The 18,818-nt window shown below is 39.8% G+C and overlaps 3 protein-coding genes across 4 annotated transcripts; all 3 read left to right on the top strand.

Moving 5' to 3' along the window:
- Positions 1–1,565: 1,565 nt before the first annotated feature.
- On the top strand, positions 1,566–6,682 carry LOC311040042 (C-C chemokine receptor type 1-like; the record flags this gene model as incomplete). Its single annotated transcript, XM_084050115.1, has 3 exons — positions 1,566–1,687; positions 2,866–3,931; positions 6,635–6,682. Exons 1-3 carry the CDS (start codon positions 1,638–1,640, stop codon positions 6,680–6,682), a joined length of 1,164 nt encoding a protein of 387 aa, XP_083906241.1. The 5' UTR covers positions 1,566–1,637.
- Positions 6,683–6,743: 61 nt separating this feature from the next.
- LOC311040242 (C-C chemokine receptor type 8-like) lies at positions 6,744–17,531 on the top strand. Of its 2 annotated transcripts, none has more exons than XM_084050399.1 (2): positions 6,744–6,761; positions 8,288–10,130. In XM_084050399.1, the coding sequence occupies exon 2, from the start codon at positions 8,298–8,300 to the stop codon at positions 9,369–9,371; it is 1,074 nt and encodes a 357-aa protein (XP_083906525.1). In that variant the 5' UTR covers positions 6,744–6,761; positions 8,288–8,297; the 3' UTR covers positions 9,372–10,130. The 2 variants fall into 2 exon arrangements, 1 of the variants encoding a protein (XP_083906525.1); XR_014600250.1 differs by lacking the exon at positions 6,744–6,761 and adding an exon at positions 17,443–17,531 and having other exon boundaries at positions 8,236–9,554.
- On the top strand, positions 14,942–17,522 carry LOC311040241 (C-C chemokine receptor type 4-like). Its single transcript, XM_084050398.1, has 2 exons — positions 14,942–15,061; positions 16,187–17,522. The coding sequence occupies exons 1-2, from the start codon at positions 15,012–15,014 to the stop codon at positions 17,313–17,315; spliced, it is 1,179 nt and encodes a 392-aa protein (XP_083906524.1). The 5' UTR covers positions 14,942–15,011; the 3' UTR covers positions 17,316–17,522.
- Positions 17,532–18,818: the final 1,287 nt, after the last annotated feature.

Below are 18,818 nucleotides of genomic sequence, written 5' to 3'. Positions count from 1 at the left end.
TCTGTGTGGGTGACAATTGTGAGGATTCAATTGCATTAAATCAAATTGAATGCATCAATTCATGAATTAACTAAATTAATTAACCAATGTACTTTCATTTTCATTCTGACCACTGTGTTTTTAACAGTTTGGCATGTCCAAAAATATGGTTTTCTATCTGGGCTTTGTAACTTTACTTAATAACATCTGTGTTCAGGCGTGGTCAGTTGTCTTTTCTAAATATATTTTCCAACAGTACCTATAGAGGATATGCGTGTGACATCATCATCAAACCCGGAAGTTATGCAGGAATGCCTACTGAGTGTCAAAAAAATACTTTCTGGCCTTGACAGCCCATGCATCCAAACAGAAAAGTCATATCTGATTGCATTAAACAACATTAAACAATGTTAAACTCATTTTGCATGTTTCTTTGCCACTCGATGTGCCATTCACTTTAAGCATGCGCATATCCTCTATACTGTAGTTTTGTTTTGTTACTCATAATAAAAAGCTGAATTCATTGTCTCTTCTTGTACAGAAATGGATCATTCCGTAATATCCATGAACATTATATACCATCAGTGTGGGGTAAAGCTTAGCCGTAGTCCGTGGGTCCAATCCAAATCCAAACACAGGTTATCCGACCTAGTAGGCTGAAGTACAGAAGGGTTAGCCAGAGGAAAATCCAGATACAGGCAGGGAATACAGATTCCGAATACTGGGTTTAGAGCGAGCTAGACTAGGGTAAACTGGTCTGATCAGCAGGCAGAGAATAATGCAGAGTGAGGCCTTACATAACCTTGGCTACTCAGTGGAAACAGGCACAGGTGTGGAAGTGGGCACAGGTGTGTGAGTGTGTGAGCTCCCGTGGGCGTGACAGTGTGTGTGTGTGTGTGTGTGTGTGTGTGTGTGTGTGTGTGTGTGTGTGTGTGTGTGTGTGTGCTATATCTATGCCTATGTGAGTCACACATTGCACTCCACTTTCGCTTTCACTTTAAAGGTTGGTCTAACGTGCTGCTGGGTCACTCAGCGCGCGCTGGCCTGTCGCTGTCCTTCGTCGTTGGTGCTGAACCATTCACCTTATTGATGCATTTAGATCAACGTGGATATTTTAATTTCCAGGACAGTGAAAATGTGTGTGGGTTTCTTTTCTCTCATGTAGGCCAGGGGGGGGGATACATTTAGAGGCAGGGATAACAATTCCATCAATATCAACAATATTTATCTGTTACCGAGTCAAACTAAATTGTGCTTGTCAGGGTGGGTGGTCCCCAGTTCAAATATGATCATTTGGGGGGGGTCACGGCCTGAAAAGGTTGAGAACCACTGATGTAGGCTACTGTTGAGAGAGGGAGTTCTCGTGCATGCGTCTGTCATATCACCCTGGGGAAGAGAAGCGGCCAGATCATACACCTATTATTTTGCCGGCTGTTTACTGCGTTAAACGCCCACTCCATCCTGTCAAGGAATTTCGTTGCATCACACAGGTGTGTTACAACAAGTCTTCTCTGAGATCTCTCTTTTTATTGGTTGAATGTGAGGTTATATTACTGCTCCCTTGAATAAACCCTCAGAATGCTGTGAGCAGCTCCATGCCAGACGCTCCTAATTCAATGGGCTAATTCTTCCTCCGTTTGTGTATCTGGAAGAGCTTTATGGTTGACGGGAACTCAGGAAGTAATATGGATTTTCCTGTATTTAATGGGTAAGGCCGTCTTCTTGTTAAATAAACATTAAAATCTGCTTTGTTTCAATTTACCCTTGCACTAGATTAGTGGTTCTCAAACCTTTTAATATCAAGGACCCCATTGTTCTTAGAGTTACAGATCTGTAAGGGTCCAATTGGAACCCCCCCAAGGAACCTTGTGGTCCCCTGACCCCAATTTGAGAACCACTGCCCTGGATCGGATCACATAAATCTTTTGAAGTCATGTGAAGTAGTGGCAAATGTCTTTTGATTAATTTAGTAAAGAATTCTGGGCATGTCAGACTCTCGGCTAAATAACCATAGGTGTACAGTGTATTTGTTTATGTGAAAAATGTAGATATTTACCATATAATAGCAAATTATTTCAGCTGAAATTGTATTTTTTACTGTTGACTGAAACATACAATATGCATAAACGATGAACGTCTCCTGAAAGGGATATGCAGAATTGGAAATGATTTCTCTGTATACTTACCATGTACATCACATAAAATAGCAGATATGCAAGCTCACATCACGATGTGTTGAGAGCTTGCAGATCTACAATTTTTGCAAAATGTTTGCCTTCTTTGCGAAGAAGAGAATGTGGTTAAATTGCTATTTAAGTCAACCATGCACTACCTCCCCAATCTGAGCAATGCAGACGAACCACAAAACGTTTTGATGTCAGCCAACTCAAATAGTAACAAAATGATTGCTTTAACATCAAGCATATTTCAGCAGTCTGCAAATACTGGCCATAACACACCGACTGCAGTGATTTCGCTAGTGTGAATATCCTCCAATCCAGTTTGTGCTAACATTTTCTTTTAGCCAATCAGATGGCAGTAGAACCGTTTCACTTCCTTGTTCTTGGTATAAAAATGCCTGATTTGACCAAATTGTCTTTATAATATGAAATATTTCTGAGCTCCAACTTGTAATAACTTTAGTTTGATTATTTATTTATTTTATTTATTTTATTTATTTTATTTATTTTATTTATTTTATTTATTTTATTTATTTTATTTATTTTATTTATTTTATTTATTTTATTTATTTTATTTATTTTATTTTATACAGTATATGAGTATGTTAGGCTATGTTGTTTTCTTTCAAAAATTGAACCAATATACTGAAGCCCTTCATGCACCTAATATATAATCCCTTCTCTTTTCCTGCAATTATACTCTTAGATCAACTACCATGGCAACCAAGGAATCCTCTCCCAACAACACCACTGACTGGACCCAAATCGAAGGAAACTGGGGCCTGTGTGAATATGAAGATTATGGATCCTACTTTTTACCAGTGCTCTACTCTCTTTTCTTTGTCCTGGGATTTCTAGGGAATGTGTTTGTCGTCTGGGTCAAAATGTTTGTGGAGCGGATCCATACCATGACTGAGTTGTGCCTCCTCAACCTAGCCCTCGCTGACCTTCTCCTAGTGTGCTCCCTTCCCTTCCTAGCCCACCAAGCCCGGGACCAGTGGTCGTTTGGGGATGCTATGTGCAAGGTGGTCCTCGGTGCTTACCTTATTGGCTTTTACTGCGGGATCTTTTTCATCATCGTAATTACTGTTGACTGGTACCTGACTATAGTGCATGTATTTTATGCACCAGAAACACGAACAGGCTGTGTTGGAATTACAGTAGCTGCTGTTATATGGTTTGCTGGATTTCTCGCCTCTTTTCCAGAACTGCTTTTATTTAAGGTACAGACAACAAATTCGAAGAAGACTTTCTGTGCTCCCTTATACGATAAGAATCGTAAAACAACATACGAAACAAACCACTTCTGGGGTATCTTTGGCCTTTTCAAAATGAACATTCTAGGCTTACTGATTCCGATGGCCATCATGTGTTTTTGTTACACCAGGATCATTTGTGTGCTCCGATTGAGCCAAGCACCCCTGAAACGAAGCGTAATCCGTTTGGTTCGCGTAGTTGTAGCTGCGTTTTTCTGCTGCTGGACGCCCTATAATGTTGCTTCCTTCTTCAAAGCCTTGGAGTTGCTTGATGTCTATACAGAATGTAACAGCAGCAAGGCAATCAGATTGACTTTACAAATCACAGAGGTCATTGCTTACTCTCACAGCTGTCTCAACCCCCTCCTGTATTTGTGTGTAGGGGGGAGGTTCAAGAAGAACCTCCTTAAATTGATGGACAGTGCTCCATGTAGGCTGTGTCAGTTTATGACCACCCTTATCCCTCTGAGTCTGGACAGAGTCACAGGGCCTGATAATCCACAACAAACCCCCTGTGTGAGTGACAATTGTGAGGATTCAATTGCATTAAATCAAATTGAACGCATCAATTCTATGAATTAACTAAAATAATTAACCAATGTACTTTCCTTTTCATTCTGACCACTGTGTTTTTAACAGTTTGGCATATCCAAAGATATGGTTTTCTATATGGGCTTTGTAACTTAATAACATCTGTGTTTCAGGCGTGGTCAGTCTTCTGTAAATGTATTTTCCATCAGTACCTATACTGCAGTTTTGTTTTGTTACTCATAATAAAAAGCTGCTTTCATTTTCTCTTCTTGTACCTGGAATGGATAATTGCGTAATTTCAATGGACATTTCCCATCAGTGTGGTTTCGTTTTGAGACACTTTCATTTTCTAACTCTCCTTAAGCAGCAGAGGCTCAGGAGGTATTGTAGGCTATGTTGTAATAATTTAAGGTAGTATATTTAAAAAATGTTAAATAGCTCTATATTGATAGTAATCTTTGCAATAGAGTGTCAATAACAGGGATCGTCCTGTATCTCCAGCTCTTAAGTAAACAGAAATACATGTTCAGGTCGGGATAACAATTTAATCCAGAGAGAACTTATGTAAGAAGATACAGGATAAACAAGTGAAATTGGAAGTGATGAAACAAATAAAGAAACAGACAATAATTGAACTGGAACTCAAGTTGATAAATTATTTATTTATATTTCCTGGTTGAATGAAATGTGTAACCCACCTGAAATTGTCTGTCGATTAAAGAGATGTAGGGACAGGGAGACCCCTGTTACTGAACAAACATGCACTAACAAAACATGCACAAACAAACATGCACTAAAGCCTAGGGAGGCCCTGGCCTCCCTAGGCTTTAGTGCATGTTTGTCTCACCAGCCCCGGCTGGTGAGGGGTGTGATCACTTAGAAAATTGGCACCGGGTAAAAAATAAGGGTTACAAAATCCTGGGATAAAAAAATGTATATTAAAGAAAATAGAAAACATGAACAATGCCTGTATGTAATAACGACTATGGTCATGGGCATACACAAACGTGTTCCTGGTTTGGGGGCTTGAAATAGTAAGAGCTTGTATGTTTTGAGAATTTGAAAAAAAGTTAGGGGTGAATTGTTACTATGTGTGACATAAAAAAAGGTGTTTAGCTAATGCAGGACTTTACCTCCTTTCCTTTTTACTAGACCATACCCGGTCGGCGCAGCGCATCCGTGGGGGGATATGCGCACATGATCTGGCAACCCGGCAGGCAGTTCGTCCCATAGCTGGGCAGCCCCGTAACCATGGCGACAGTGTTTGACACAAAAACGCTAATAAGAAGCTGAGATTTGGTGAAATTGAAAAACGGGCTTCACAGTTAAGTTCAGATGGTAATGGTCAATGGCTGTGTGCAAAATCAGAGCAATTGCTCCAGCCACTGAGGAGAACCGGGTATCTTCACGTACTCACCACCGTACTCACCACTACGCCCTTACTAGAATTATAGTATGATGAGTTTAAACAGCATTCTGAAATGAACACATTATGCAGAAATCATATTTTCTACAAAGCTCTACGTTGTTTTCTTTCAAAAACTGACCCAATATACTCAAGCCCTTCATTATAAAAGGCAACTAATCCCTTTCTCTTTTCCAATTACTACCATTCACCTTATTGATGCATATAGATCAACGTGGATATTTTAATTTACAGGACAGGGAGGTTACAACAGTGAAAACGTGTGTGGGTTTCTATTCTCTCATGTAGGCCAATGGTTCTCAACCTGTTGGTTGGGATCCCCAGAGGGGTCCCCATATGAGTTTGGGGGGTCCCCAGATGACAATGAAATGACAGTGTAAGGACTTTTTTAATACCTGAAAAAAAGAAAGAAAAGAAAACTATTACTGCATCAAAAGTAATCAACAAACTATAGGCTTACTATAAAACTGGTCAAACATTGGCCAACTTGTCAAAATATATAAGACAGAGGCGTTGTAACATAATAGCATCTGTGTTTCAGGCGTGGTCAGCTGTCTTCTGTAAATGTATTTCCCATCAGTACCTATACTGTAGTTTCGTTTTGTTACTCACTATAAAAAGCACTTTCATTTTCTCTTCTTGCACCTGGAATGGATAATTTCGTAACATCCATGAACATTTACCTTTACCATCAGTGTGACTTTGGTTTTATTTTGAGACACTTTCATGTTCTAACTCTCCTAAGCACTAGATGCTAAGGAGGTATTTTATGTATGAATGTATGTTGTAATAATTTAAGGTAGTATATGTTTTATTATTGTTTCTGATAGTAATAATCATACATGTATAGTGTCAATAACAGGGATCTCCCTGTTTCTCCTGCTCAAGTAAACAGAAAATACATTTTCAGGTTGGGATAACAATTCCGTCAATATCAGCAATATTTATCTGTGACCGAATCAAACTAAATTGTGCTTGTCAGGGTGGGGGGTCCCCAGTTCAAATAAGATCATTGGGGGGGGGTAGGCTGATGTAGGCTATACTGTTGAGAGAGGGAGTTCTCGTGCATGCGTCTGTCACGTCACCCTGGGGAAATGAATGCACCTATTCATTTGCCAAATGTTTTCTGCGTTAAACGCCCACTCCATCCCGTCATGGAATTGCATCACACAGGTGTGATGCAACAAGTCTTCTCTGATATCTCTCTTTTTTTTGGTTGAATGTGAGGTGTTATATTACTGCTCCCTCGAATAAACCATCAGATTGCTGTGAGCAGCTCCATGCCGGACGCTCCCAATTCAATGGGCTAATTCTTCCTCCGTTTGTGTATCTGGACGAGCTTTATAGTTGACAAAAGTAGGGAATTATGGATTTTGCTGTATTTAACGGGTAAGGCCATCTTCTTGTTAAATAACAAACTGTTTTGTTTCAAATTTACCGTTTAGTGTCTCAAACCTTTTAATTTCAAGGAGCCCATAATTCTCAAAGTTATAGACCTGTAAGGGTTCATTTGGCACCCCCTCAAGTGACCCTGGTGGTCCCGTCCCTGACCCCACTTTGAGAACCACTGCCCTAGATCGGATCACATAAATCTAGTGGCAAATGTCTTCTGATTCAGTTAGTGAATAGTTCTTGGCAAATCAGTCTCTCTCTGCTAAATAACTATTCAATTCAATTCATTTAAAGTGTCAAATCACAACAAGTTGTCTCAAGACACTTTACATGTAGAGCAGAGACCCAACATTGTCCCACCCTGAGCAAGCAATTTTGCGAAAACCTCCCTCTTAACTGGAAGAAACAGGCAGACCCTAGACTCTATAGGGTGGGCGGCCATTGATTGATTGATTGAATATTTTATTAGGCAAAAAAATGTAAACAGCACAGTTACATTTATAATACTTTGTCTAAAAGGTCAGTCCAAAAAAGTCCTTGCGATCTTGTTTCCATTGGGGTCCTTGGTATTCAATTCATAGACATATATAGTAGCAACCAAACAGTTCAAATATCAACACAAAGAGACAGAACAAAAATAACACTATATGTACAATCAAAGCAAAAGATGCAGAAAATAATAATAATAACATATGTACAAAAAATGTGTGGCGGGGGGGGGGGGGTCGTCTGTCTAACGGGAACATTTTACTACCTCCTCCTTTAGCCTCCAGAAAGGTGAGTTTTTAAGCCATCTGCCTCGACCGTGTCGGGGGGGAAAGAGAGAGAGAGAGAGACTGTACCATTATATACTATCTAACATGATTGTTATACTACTATTAGTAGGCCTATAAGAATGTTAAGATAATACTGTATAGTGTTATAGCATAATATAGTAGCAATCCACAGTAGTGCTCCATGGAGAGGCCCTGTTGGCAATCAAACCATCTGTGTATTTGTTTATGGCCTTATGTATGTGAAACTTAGGTTTAATGGAGATGGAGCCAGTCTTGTCTGGTTTCAACAAATTGTGTCTTTTTCTCTTTAAGATTTACTTTACATTATGAAATATTGCTTAGCTACAACTTGTAATAACTTTATTATTACAAGTTCACAGCTGGGTGTGAAGCCTACAGTAGGTTACAGGTTTTATTTTATTTTATTAATTTATTGTGGTTGAAGCACTGAGCTTGAAGTTTTACTGCTTCCTCGTGTAAACCGTACCTTAATAAACTTAATTATTCCCCCATTTGCGTCATTCTTTATGTGCATCAATGCAAGTCATCTCCCTCAAAACACCTAAATCCTTTTAAAAATTGTCTAGAATAAACACATTGTAATATAGAGACTCTTGAAGCACAATCCTTAATATTGTATACACAGCTCTATCTATTAGACTATGTTGTTAACTTTCACAGATGGACACAATATAATGAATTATAAAATGCACCTAATCCCTTCTCTTTTCCTACAATTACTCTTAGATCTTCTACCATGGCAACCAATGAATTCTCTTCCGACTATGACTACCCCGACTACAACGATGGCAGCTCCGCCCCGTGTGAATATAAACATCATGGATCCTACTTTCTACCAGTGCTCTATTCTCTCTTCTTTGTCCTGGGATTTCTAGGGAATGTGTTTGTCGTCTGGGTCAAAATATTTGTGGAGCGGATCCGTACCATGACTGATGTGTGTCTCCTCAACCTGGCCCTCGCTGACCTTCTCCTAGTGTGCTCCCTTCCCTTCCTAGCCCACCAAGCCTGGGACCAGTGGCTGTTTGGGGATGCTATGTGCAAGGTGGTCCTCAGTGCTTACCATATTGGCTTTTACTGCGGGATATTTTTCATCACGCTGATGAGTGTTGACTGGTACCTGGCTATAGTGCGTGTATTTTCTGCACCAGAAACAAGAACACGCTCTGTTGGAATGACTGTAGCCGCTGTTATATGGTTTGCTGGATTTCTCTCCTCTTTTCCAGAACTGCTTTTTCTTCAGGTACAGACAAATATGAGCAAAAAAGTCTGTGCTCCCTTATACACCCCTGAAAATGGTACCACACCATACGAAAGGCACCGCTGGGGTATCTTCGGCCTTTTCAAAATGAACATTCTAGGCTTACTCATTCCGATGGCCATCATGGGTTTTTGCTACACCAGGATCATTTGTGTGCTCCGATTGAGCCGAACACCAATGAGACATAGTGCAATCCGCTTGGTTCTTGTTGTTGTAGCTGCGTTTTTCTGCTGCTGGACGCCCTATAATGTTGCTTCCTTCTTCAAAGCCTTGGAGTTGCTTGATGTCTATACAGAATGTGACAGCAGCAAGGCAATCAAATTGACTTTACAAATCACAGAGGCCATTGCTTACTCTCACAGTTGTCTCAACCCCCTCCTGTATTTTTGTGTAGGGGGGAGGTTCAGGAAGAACCTCCTTAAGTTGATGAACAGTGCCCCATGTAGGCTGTGTCAGGTTATGACCACCCTTATCCCTCCGGACAGAGTCACAGGGCCTGGTAATCACAAAGCCCCTGTGTGGGTGACAATTGTGAGGATTCAATGTTATTAAGACAAATTTAAAGCATCAATTCTATAAATTAAGAAAATAAATTAACTATTTTACTTTTTAGCAGTTTGGCATGTGCAAATATATGTTTTCTACCTGGACTTTTTAACTTAATAACATCTGTGTTTCAGGCGTGGTCAGTTGTCTTCTGTAAATGTATTTTCCATCAGTACCACCTGTAGTTGTGTTTTGTTACTATAATTTGTTCTTGTTGTTGTAGCTATGTTTTTCTGCTGCTGGACGCCCTATAATGTTGCTTCCTTCTTCAAAGCCTTGGAGTTGCTTGATGTCTATACAGAATGTGACAGCAGCAAGGCAATCAAATTGACTTTACAAATCACAGAGGCCATTGCTTACTCTCACAGCTGTCTCAACCCCCTCCTGTATTTTTGTGTAGGGAGGAAGTTCAGGAGGAATGATGAACAGTGCTCCCTGTAGGCTGTGTCAGGTTATCACCTCCCTCATCCCTCAGGACAGAGTCACAGGGCTTGGGCATTTTCATAGCATTTATTTCAATACTATGAAAACAGATAGATAGATAAAGCTAGATAGACGGGAATGTGCGTGCGGAATTTCACGGAAATCGTATGCTGCTTTCATGCTTTTAGGCATTTTGTTCAAAATGGAAGCACTAACTGGCAGGGCGGCGTATACTGTAGGGGCATACAAACACATCCTCAGAGAGTCCAGGGACCACTGTCCATCTTTCCTGTAAATTTCATATAATTTCCTGGAGCCATTTTCTTTTATTTGCCGGCTGTTAACTCCATCCTGTAATATAACACAGGATGTGAACTTAAGCATTTAGAGATAGGTTGAACTTTCCAGTTATGAGTAGGGCCTAATAATTGTTGTTATGCAGCCGGTGGCTTGTGAACAATAACGTTTCTGTTCAGTCTGGCTTTCCGCCTTTTAGGCCAACTAAACGATGGTCAAAGAAGAGAAGAATGAATAGGAAAGAGTATAGCACAGATTTTTTAAGCCAAAATAATGGGTGCTGAAAACTGAATGCACATTTGGTCATGATAGGGCCTCATATGCGACTTACGATGACACAGGAGATGTTGACAGGACTGGTCACTCAGAAGTGGCAAACATCTAGCCTATAGGCCCTCACATCTAATAGCCTACAATATAGGCGATATACTATTATTCCTCAAATACAAACCCCTCAGGTGACAGGGTGTCTTGCTGTGCGTCGGCCTGGTTGGTCATCAATGGGTTTTCACTATGCTGGTGGGCTATAATAAGATATGGTATAATGTTCATTTGGGTAAATGCCTATTTGTCATATTAGTGATGCTGTTCTGCAGCCTCGCCATGAGAGATTGGGAGGGAGAGGGAGAGGGACAACAGCATGCAGAGGAGAGCGTTCATTATCATCTGTCTGATCATGGTGTCATTTGTGGGAACTGTCTTTATTTGGTGCTTCATGGAAATATTAGTTGATCAAGGGCTCTTATTAGATTACTTGGATTTAGTTGGAGCTATATGTACACACACACACACACACACACACACACACACACACACACACACACACACACACACACACACACACACACACACACACACACACACACACACACACACACACCTACTTGTTATTTCGGCGAATCTATTCAAATGTGCAAATTATCTCATTTACAATGCACAATACAAAAATGCTAGCAGCAATGGATTCTACGCCAAAAATCACCTTAGGAATAACTGAGAAAAGTTTGGTACCCCCGTTTATCTAATCATTATAGCTTTTACCCTGTCTATTAGGCAGGCCTGTAACTCTGAGAGTTATTGGGGTCAATGGCCTAATCCATACCAAACTAAGGTTTCCTTGAAATTAAAAGGTTTGATAAGGGACAGGTCGATTTTTAAAGAAGGGTACCCCTGGAGAAAATGTATGCGCCCTAATCTAAAATGCCATGACCCTCCCTTTGAAAAAAAAATAATAATAATGACCCTCCCCAAGTAATTAAAAAAAAAAGATTAACCCTCCCCGCCTATAGGAGTGTCACGATATATTGTCCCACGATATAGCCTATCGTGGTATTAAAATCTGACGATAGGTATTGTCATGATGTCATACTGTATTGTAATATTTAAAAAAAAAAAAATTTAATATAAGAAAAAAAGTTTATTTTTTTGCCGGTGAGAGTTATAGGAGTTCTTGCTGTATGGTATGAAATGTAAAGCTTATCATAATCACAGTAATTATTAATCATGTCTTCCATCATATTCAAGGTATTTTGGAGAGAAATGAAACAGACTCCAGTCACTTTCAGTTTAAAGCACTGCAGAGGGGGGAGGTGTTGTGTGTCAGCTGATGCTTGTTGATGCTCGTTAATGTGACATGCATCAGAGCAATTAAGCCTCTGCACTCTCAAATAGGCCTATCTAATCTAAGATTGTTTACATGGTATTATACTGTATCTGCTATTATAGATTTGTTTTAAGCTGTTGGAAATAACTAGGCTGCACTTGGTTGGTAAAGTCCAGATGACAAAAATACGAGGTTTGTGGAATTTACAGTTACTAGACCATACCCGGTGAAGGGCGCAGACGAAAGTCGTTGCAAACGTGGGGTTAATGCACGTCCTGTCGCGCGGTTTCTCCCCCGCGCGCGTCCCGTCGTGGCACCCCCCCCCCCCCCGGTCGCTCCCGTCGCGGCAAGAGCCATATGAAATCCGTTTTATTTTTTTTCCCAAATTCTGTTGACTGTTTTTTCCATTGTAATATTTCTGAATTCTGTATTTTGCTTTTTATGCTCATTTTTACCATAAAAAAAGTGTCTGGTAAGTGGAAATGAATAAATGTTCAAGATATAACAGTCCATACATGTCTCTGAAAGAAATCTACACAATTCCAAATCTTTAATATTTGCAAATTATATGCAAACATAGAACAGTATAGTACATTAAATAGCACCAATATAGGCTTGCTATTTTAATATAGCAAAATATAAATATAAAAACGGATATATAAATACTATGTTGTTATACATCTACTGTGTTAAAAAGTTTCTGCGGGAGGACCCCCAGACCCCCCGCTTGGGCATTGTGGTCAGTGCATGCAATCATATAGAGATATTCACTTTTAAGTAATGAATGGTTATTATTAAAGATGGGTCTTACATTCAGTCGTCAAATGAATTTCTGTAGGCCTACTTTAAGCGGTTTAATGGGTGAAATTGTACCCATTGTCCAATGCTAGTACAGCAAGCCTGATAAAAGTATCAAACTCACACAAAAAGCTTTGTTGTAAACCCTTTCCAGTGAAAGTGTATAGAATGTTTATTTTGCAATGCAATGCAATGTTGGCAGCCCTGCAAAAGGTGTATTTTGGACGATGTGAGGTGGGGGGCTCCGAGTGTGGGGGGCTCCACCAAACAAGAACAGACAAGAATGATGAGAGTAATAAGCCACACCCTCGGACCTAAGTGTTTGAAAGAAAACAGATCTTCAGTTCAGATCTGATCTCCACAGAGCCAGGTGTTCAGGTCAACACAAGCAGCAAATGCCTTTAACATAAATACCTTGCCCTCAAGGCCCTCATATCTCATGAACCTTCCCACAGCTGCTTATGGAGAGAGGATAATGTTTTGCATATTTGAGTTAATTTAAATGTTCACATCTCAGAATTATTCGTATAAAAGATAATAGTCTTTGATTGTGTTTATTGCACAATCTGTCTTCACAGTCTTCATATGCAGATCTATTGTTATAATAATACCAACTCTGTCTGTCCGTCCGTCTGTCCGTCCGTCCGTCCGTCCGTCCGTCCGTTCGTCCGTCCCTCCCTCCCTCCCTCCCTCCCTCCCCCCTCCCCCTCTCTCTCCCCCTCTCTCCCCCCCTCTCTCTCTCTCTCTCTCTCTCTCTCTCTCTCTCTCTCTCTCTCACACACACACATGAAGTAAGAAACAGACACAAGACAGACATGTGTGCAGATTCTGTAAGCAAAAAGAACGATGAAGGTATATCGTTCTTATCAAGATAATATTTCACTGGAAGGAAAACAAAATAGTTACTCCACTGGGCCCTCTACAGATCTGGTCAATGGAAATTTTCTATTGACCAGATTTTTCTAGACAAAAAGTTTATTTTAGACGTGAGTTGGGGGGCTCTGAGTGTGGGAGGCTCCAGCAAACAAGAACAGACAACAATGATGAGAGTAATAAAAACCCTCTGACCTAAGTGTCATCTGATAACAAGGCGTTTGAAGGAAAACAGAACTTCAGTTCAGATCTGATCTCCAGCTGTTCAGGTCAACATAAATACCTTCACATAGTGACCATTTTGCTCTACATCATACATGGGCAACTGGCAGCCCGGGAGCCACATGCGGCCCCCACCTTCACTTATTGACAAGTTGAAACTTTTTTTTTTTTAATTCTGGGGGAGGACCCCCAGACCCCCCGCTTGGGGGTTGTGGTCAGTGCATTCAATCATACAGAGATATTCACTTTTGAGTAATGAATGGTTATTATTAAAGATGGGTCTTACATTCAGTCATCAAATCAATTTCTGTAGGCCTACTTTAAGCGGTTTAATGGGTGAAATTGTACCCATCATTTTCCAATGCTAGTAGGACTACAGCAAGCCTGATAAAAGTATCAAACTCACAAAAAGAACTTTGTTGCACCTTGCAATGTTATATATTGTTATTGTGTGGGTTGTGTGAGGTTGGCTGGGGGGGGGGTGCTTGGCTAGTGGCCACGCCCCCCAGCCCCCCAGCCCCCCAAATAAAATCTCCTGGATTCTGACAGGCCAATGTTGGCAGCCCTGTATTATATTATATTTGTTATATTAGTATCTATGTGTCCAAATATATGGTTTTCTATCTGGGCTTTGTAACTTAATAACATGTGTTTCAGGCATGGTCAGCTGTCTTCTGGAAATGTATTTTCCATCATTACCTATACTGTAGTTTTGTTTTGTTACTCACTATAAAAAGCCGCTTTCTTTTTCTCTTCTTGCACCTGGAATGGATAATTTCGTAACATCCATGAACATTTACCTTTACCATCAGTGTGACTGTGTTTTTATTTTCTAACTATCCTTAAGCACTAGATGGTATTTTATGTATTAATGTATGTTGTAATAATTTAAGGTAGTATAAGTGATATGTTATTGTTAAAATCTAAAAAAGTGTTAAATAGCTCTATATTCTGATATAATATAGCAATAATCATATAGTGTCAATAACAGGGATCTCGCTGTTTCTCCTGCTCAATAAACAGGAAAAAAATGTTCAGGCAGGGATAACAATTCCATCAATATCAACAATATTTATCTGTGATGAGTCAAACTAAATTGTGCCAGTCCCCAGTTCAAATATGATCATTTGGGGGGGGTCACAGCCTGAAAAGGTTGAGAACCACTGATGTAGGCTACTGTTGAGAGAGGGAGTTCTGGTGCATGCGTCTGTCGGAAGAGAAGCGGCCAGATCATACGCCCACTCGTTGTTGCATCACCAGGCGTGATGCAACAAGTCTTCTCTGAGATCTCTCTTTTTATTGGTTGAATGTGAGGTGTTATATTACTGCTCCCTCGAATAAACCCTCAGATTGCTGTGAGCAGCTCCATGGCGGACGCTCCTAATTGAATGGGCTAATTCTTCCTCCATTTGTGTATCTGGACGAGCTTTATGGCTGACGGAAACTCGGGAAGTAATATGGATTTTGCTGTATTTAACGGGTAAGGCCGTCTTCTTGTTAAATAAACAAACTGTTTTGTTTTAAATTTACCGTTTAGTGTTTCTTAAACCTTTTAATTTCAAGGAGCCCATAATTCTCAAAGTTATAGACCTGTAAGGGTCCATTTGGAACCCCCTCAAGGAACCCTGGTGGTCAGAGTATCACCAGGGTAGTGGCAAATGTAGTGGCAGATGTCTTCTGATTAATTTAGTGAAGAATTCTGGGCATATTGGTCTCTCTCTCTCTCTCTGCTAAATAACCATTCAATTCAATTAGAGTGTCAAATCACAACAAGTTGTCTCACGACACTTTACATGTAGAACAGAGACCCAACCCTGAGCAAGCAATTTTGCGACAGTGGCAACCAAAAACTCCCCCTTAACTGGAAGAAACTCCAGGCAGACCCAGGCTCTAGGGTGGGCGGCCATCTGCCTCGACCGTGTCGGGGGGGAAAGAGAGAGAGAAACTATACCATTATATACTATCTAACATGATTGTTATACTACTATTAGTAAGATTATAAGAATGTTAAGATAATACTGTATAGTGGTATAGTATAATATAGTACCAATCCACAGTAGTGCTCCATGGAGAGTACCTGTCGGCAATCACACCATCTGTGTATTTGTTTATGGCCTTAATGCATGTGAAACTTAGGTTGAATGGAGATGGAGCCAGTCTTGTCTGGTTTGACCAAAGTGTGTCTTTTTCTCTTTAAGATTTACTTTATATTATTAAATATTGCTTAACTACAACTTGTAATAACTTTAGTTTGATATCTGGGTGTGATGCAAGCCAAGGTTACAGGTTTTATTTATTCATTCATTCATTGTGGTTGACGCAATGAAAATTACTGCTTCCTCGAATAAACTGTTACCTTAATAAACGTAATTATTTCCCATTTGCGTAATCTTTTATGTGCATCAAGTCGTCCCCCTGAAAACACCTAAATCCTTTAAATAACTGTCTGGAATGAACACATTGTAATATAGCGACTCTTGAAGCACAATCCTTAATATTTTATACACAGCTCTATCTATTAGGTTGTTATCTTTCAAAGATGGACACAATATACTTAATTATAAAATGCGCCTAATCCCTTCTCTTTTCCTGCAATTACTCTTAGATCATCTACCATGGCAACCACGGAATCCTCTTCCGACTATGAGTACCCCGACGAAGAAAAATATGGCCCGTGTGAATATAAACATCATGGATCCTACTTTCTACCAGTGCTCTATTCTCTCTTCTTTGTCCTGGGATTTCTAGGGAATGTGTTTGTCGTCTGGGTGAAAATATTTGGGGAGCGCATCCATACAATGACTGATGTGTGCCTCCTCAACCTGGCCCTCGCTGACCTTCTCCTAGTGTGCACCCTTCCCTTCCTAGCCCACCAAGCCCGGGACCAGTGGCTGTTTGGGGATGCTATGTGCAAGGTGGTCCTTGGTGCTTACCTTATTGGCTTTTACTGCGGTATCTTTTTCATCATCCTGATGAGTGTTGACTGGTACCTGGCTATAGTGCACGTATTTTCTTCCCCTGAAACAAGAACACGCTCTGTTGGAATGACTGTAGCTGCTGTTATATGGTTTGGTGGATTTCTCGCCTCGTTTCCAGAACTGCTTTTTCTTCAGGTACAGGAGTCCCCAGATTCGAGCAAAACATTATTCTGTGCTCCTTTATACTCGTCTAAGAATGGTACCACACCTGAATGGTACGAAAGGCACTTCTGGGGTGTCTTCGGCCTTTTCAAAATGAACATTCTAGGCTTACTGATTCCGATGGCCATCATGGGTTTTTGCTACACCAGGATCATTTGTGTGCTCCGATTGAACCAGCAGACACCCATGAAAAAAAACGCAATCCGCTTGGTTCTCGTAGTTGTAGCTGCGTTTTTCTGCTGCTGGACGCCCTATAATGTTGCTTCCTTCTTCAAAGCTTTGGAGTTGCTTGATGTCTATACAGAATGTAACAGCAGCAAGGCAATCAAATTGTCTTTTGAAATCACAGAGGCCATTGCTTACTCTCACAGCTGTCTCAACCCCCTCCTGTATTTTTGTGTAGGGGGGAGGTTCAGGAGGAACCTCCTTAAGTTGATGAACAGTGCTCCATGTAGGCTGTGTCAGGTTATGACCACCCTTATCCCTCCGGACAGAGTCACAGGGCCTGGTAATCCACAAACCCCTTGTGTGGGTGACAATTGTGAGGATTCAATTGCATTAAGACAAATTGAAAGCATCAATTCTATAAATTAACAAAATTTACTTTATAACAGTTTGGCATGTCATAATATATGTTTTCTATCTGGGCTAACATCTGTGTTTCAGGCGTGGTCAGTCTTCTGTAAATGTATTTTCCATCAGTACCTATACTGTAGTTTAGTTTTGTTACTCATAATAGAAAGCCACTTTCATTTTCTCTTCTTGCACCTGGAATGGATCATTTTGTAATATTCATGAATATTTCCCATCAGTGTGGTTTTGTTTTGAGATATTTTCAAACTCTCCTTAATCTCCTTAAGCAGCAGAGGCTCAGGAGGTATTGTATGTTGTAATAATTTAAGGTAGTATAAGTGACATTATATTGTTTAAATAAAAAAAAGTGTTAAATAGCTCTATATTGTGATAGTAATCAATAGAGTCACAATAACAGGGATCTTCCTGTCTCTCCAGCTCTTAAGTAAACAGAAATACATTTTCAGGTCGGGATAACAATTTAATCCAGAGAGAACTTATGTAAGAAGATACAGGATAAACAAGTGAAATTGGAAGTGATGAAACAAATAAAGAAACAGACAATAATTGAACTGGAACTCAAGTTGATAAATTATATTATTAAATTATATTTCCTGGTTGAATGAAATGTGTAACCCACCTGAAATTGTCTGTCGATTAAAGAGATGTAGGGACAGGGAGGCCCCTGTTACTGAACAAACATGCACCAATAGCAATGATTACTATCAGAATATAGTTAGAATTTTGTATTTAAAAAAAAAAAAAAACATGTTTTAACTGTTTAACCTTTTCAATTAATCAAAACTATCCTTTTTTATACAATCTTTGAATGTCAAAACCATTCCATATAAATGTGTGTTCTTGTGCGTTTGTTTGGTTTATTTATTCATTTTGACAACTTCTCTAAACACTATTAAACATTTTATTTTGTCAGGGGCTAACACTCCCGCCAAAATGACATACAGTACTGTAAGCACAGGAAATGTATCGAACACCTATTTATTAATATATTTTACATGTAATAAATACCACTTCTGAAGACGTGTAGTTGCTTTCCAAAACTTCCTACTAGGGCCCTACAGCATTTCTTTTCGGTGTTCCTTCCGCTGAATCAGAATCATCAGTAAAGAAGTGTGTGAAATTAGTTTTTTTACAAGCTCCATAATTTCTGTTGTTTTCAGTAAGAGAAAAAAAGAAGAAGAAGGGGAGAGCAGGGAGAAAAGAAAGAAAAACAATAAAACATGTTGAGGATTTACAAAAAAAGTCTACACATAGCATAATCCAGCTATTATATGTACATGAGGTTAGACATAAGGTGCAAAAGTGTGTCAGCACATTGTACATGAGATAAAGTGCAAACAGAGTATCAACATAATTTGTAAGTTCAACCACACAGTCCAGAAGGTTAACTTTAACAGATTAAATCTACATGGTACTGTATAGATTCACAGGAAAAGTAAAGTCTATGTCCAGACAGGTGACAGGCTCACATAGAGCGGTAATTTACACAGGTAAAATCCACAC

This window comes from Gymnoscopelus microlampas, assembly GCF_963454915.1.
Source record: "Gymnoscopelus microlampas genome assembly, chromosome: 23".
NCBI lineage: Eukaryota > Metazoa > Chordata > Actinopteri > Myctophiformes > Myctophidae > Gymnoscopelus > Gymnoscopelus microlampas.
The sequence above is the reverse complement of the archived record's forward strand: the minus strand, read 5'-3'. Positions and strand labels throughout refer to the sequence as shown.

What these genes read in the sequence shown, in the direction of transcription:
- LOC311040242 (XM_084050399.1), top strand. Translation starts at nt 8,298, where the DNA reads ATGGCAACCAATGAATTCTCTTCCGACTATGACTACCCCGACTACAAC.
- LOC311040241 (XM_084050398.1), top strand. Translation starts at nt 15,012, where the DNA reads ATGGCTGACGGAAACTCGGGAAGTAATATGGATTTTGCTGTATTTAAC. An exon ending in GATTTTGCTGTATTTAACGG is followed by an intron (nt 15,062 to 16,186) that starts GTAAGGCCGTCT and finishes AATTACTCTTAG; the next exon opens with ATCATCTACCATGGCAACCA.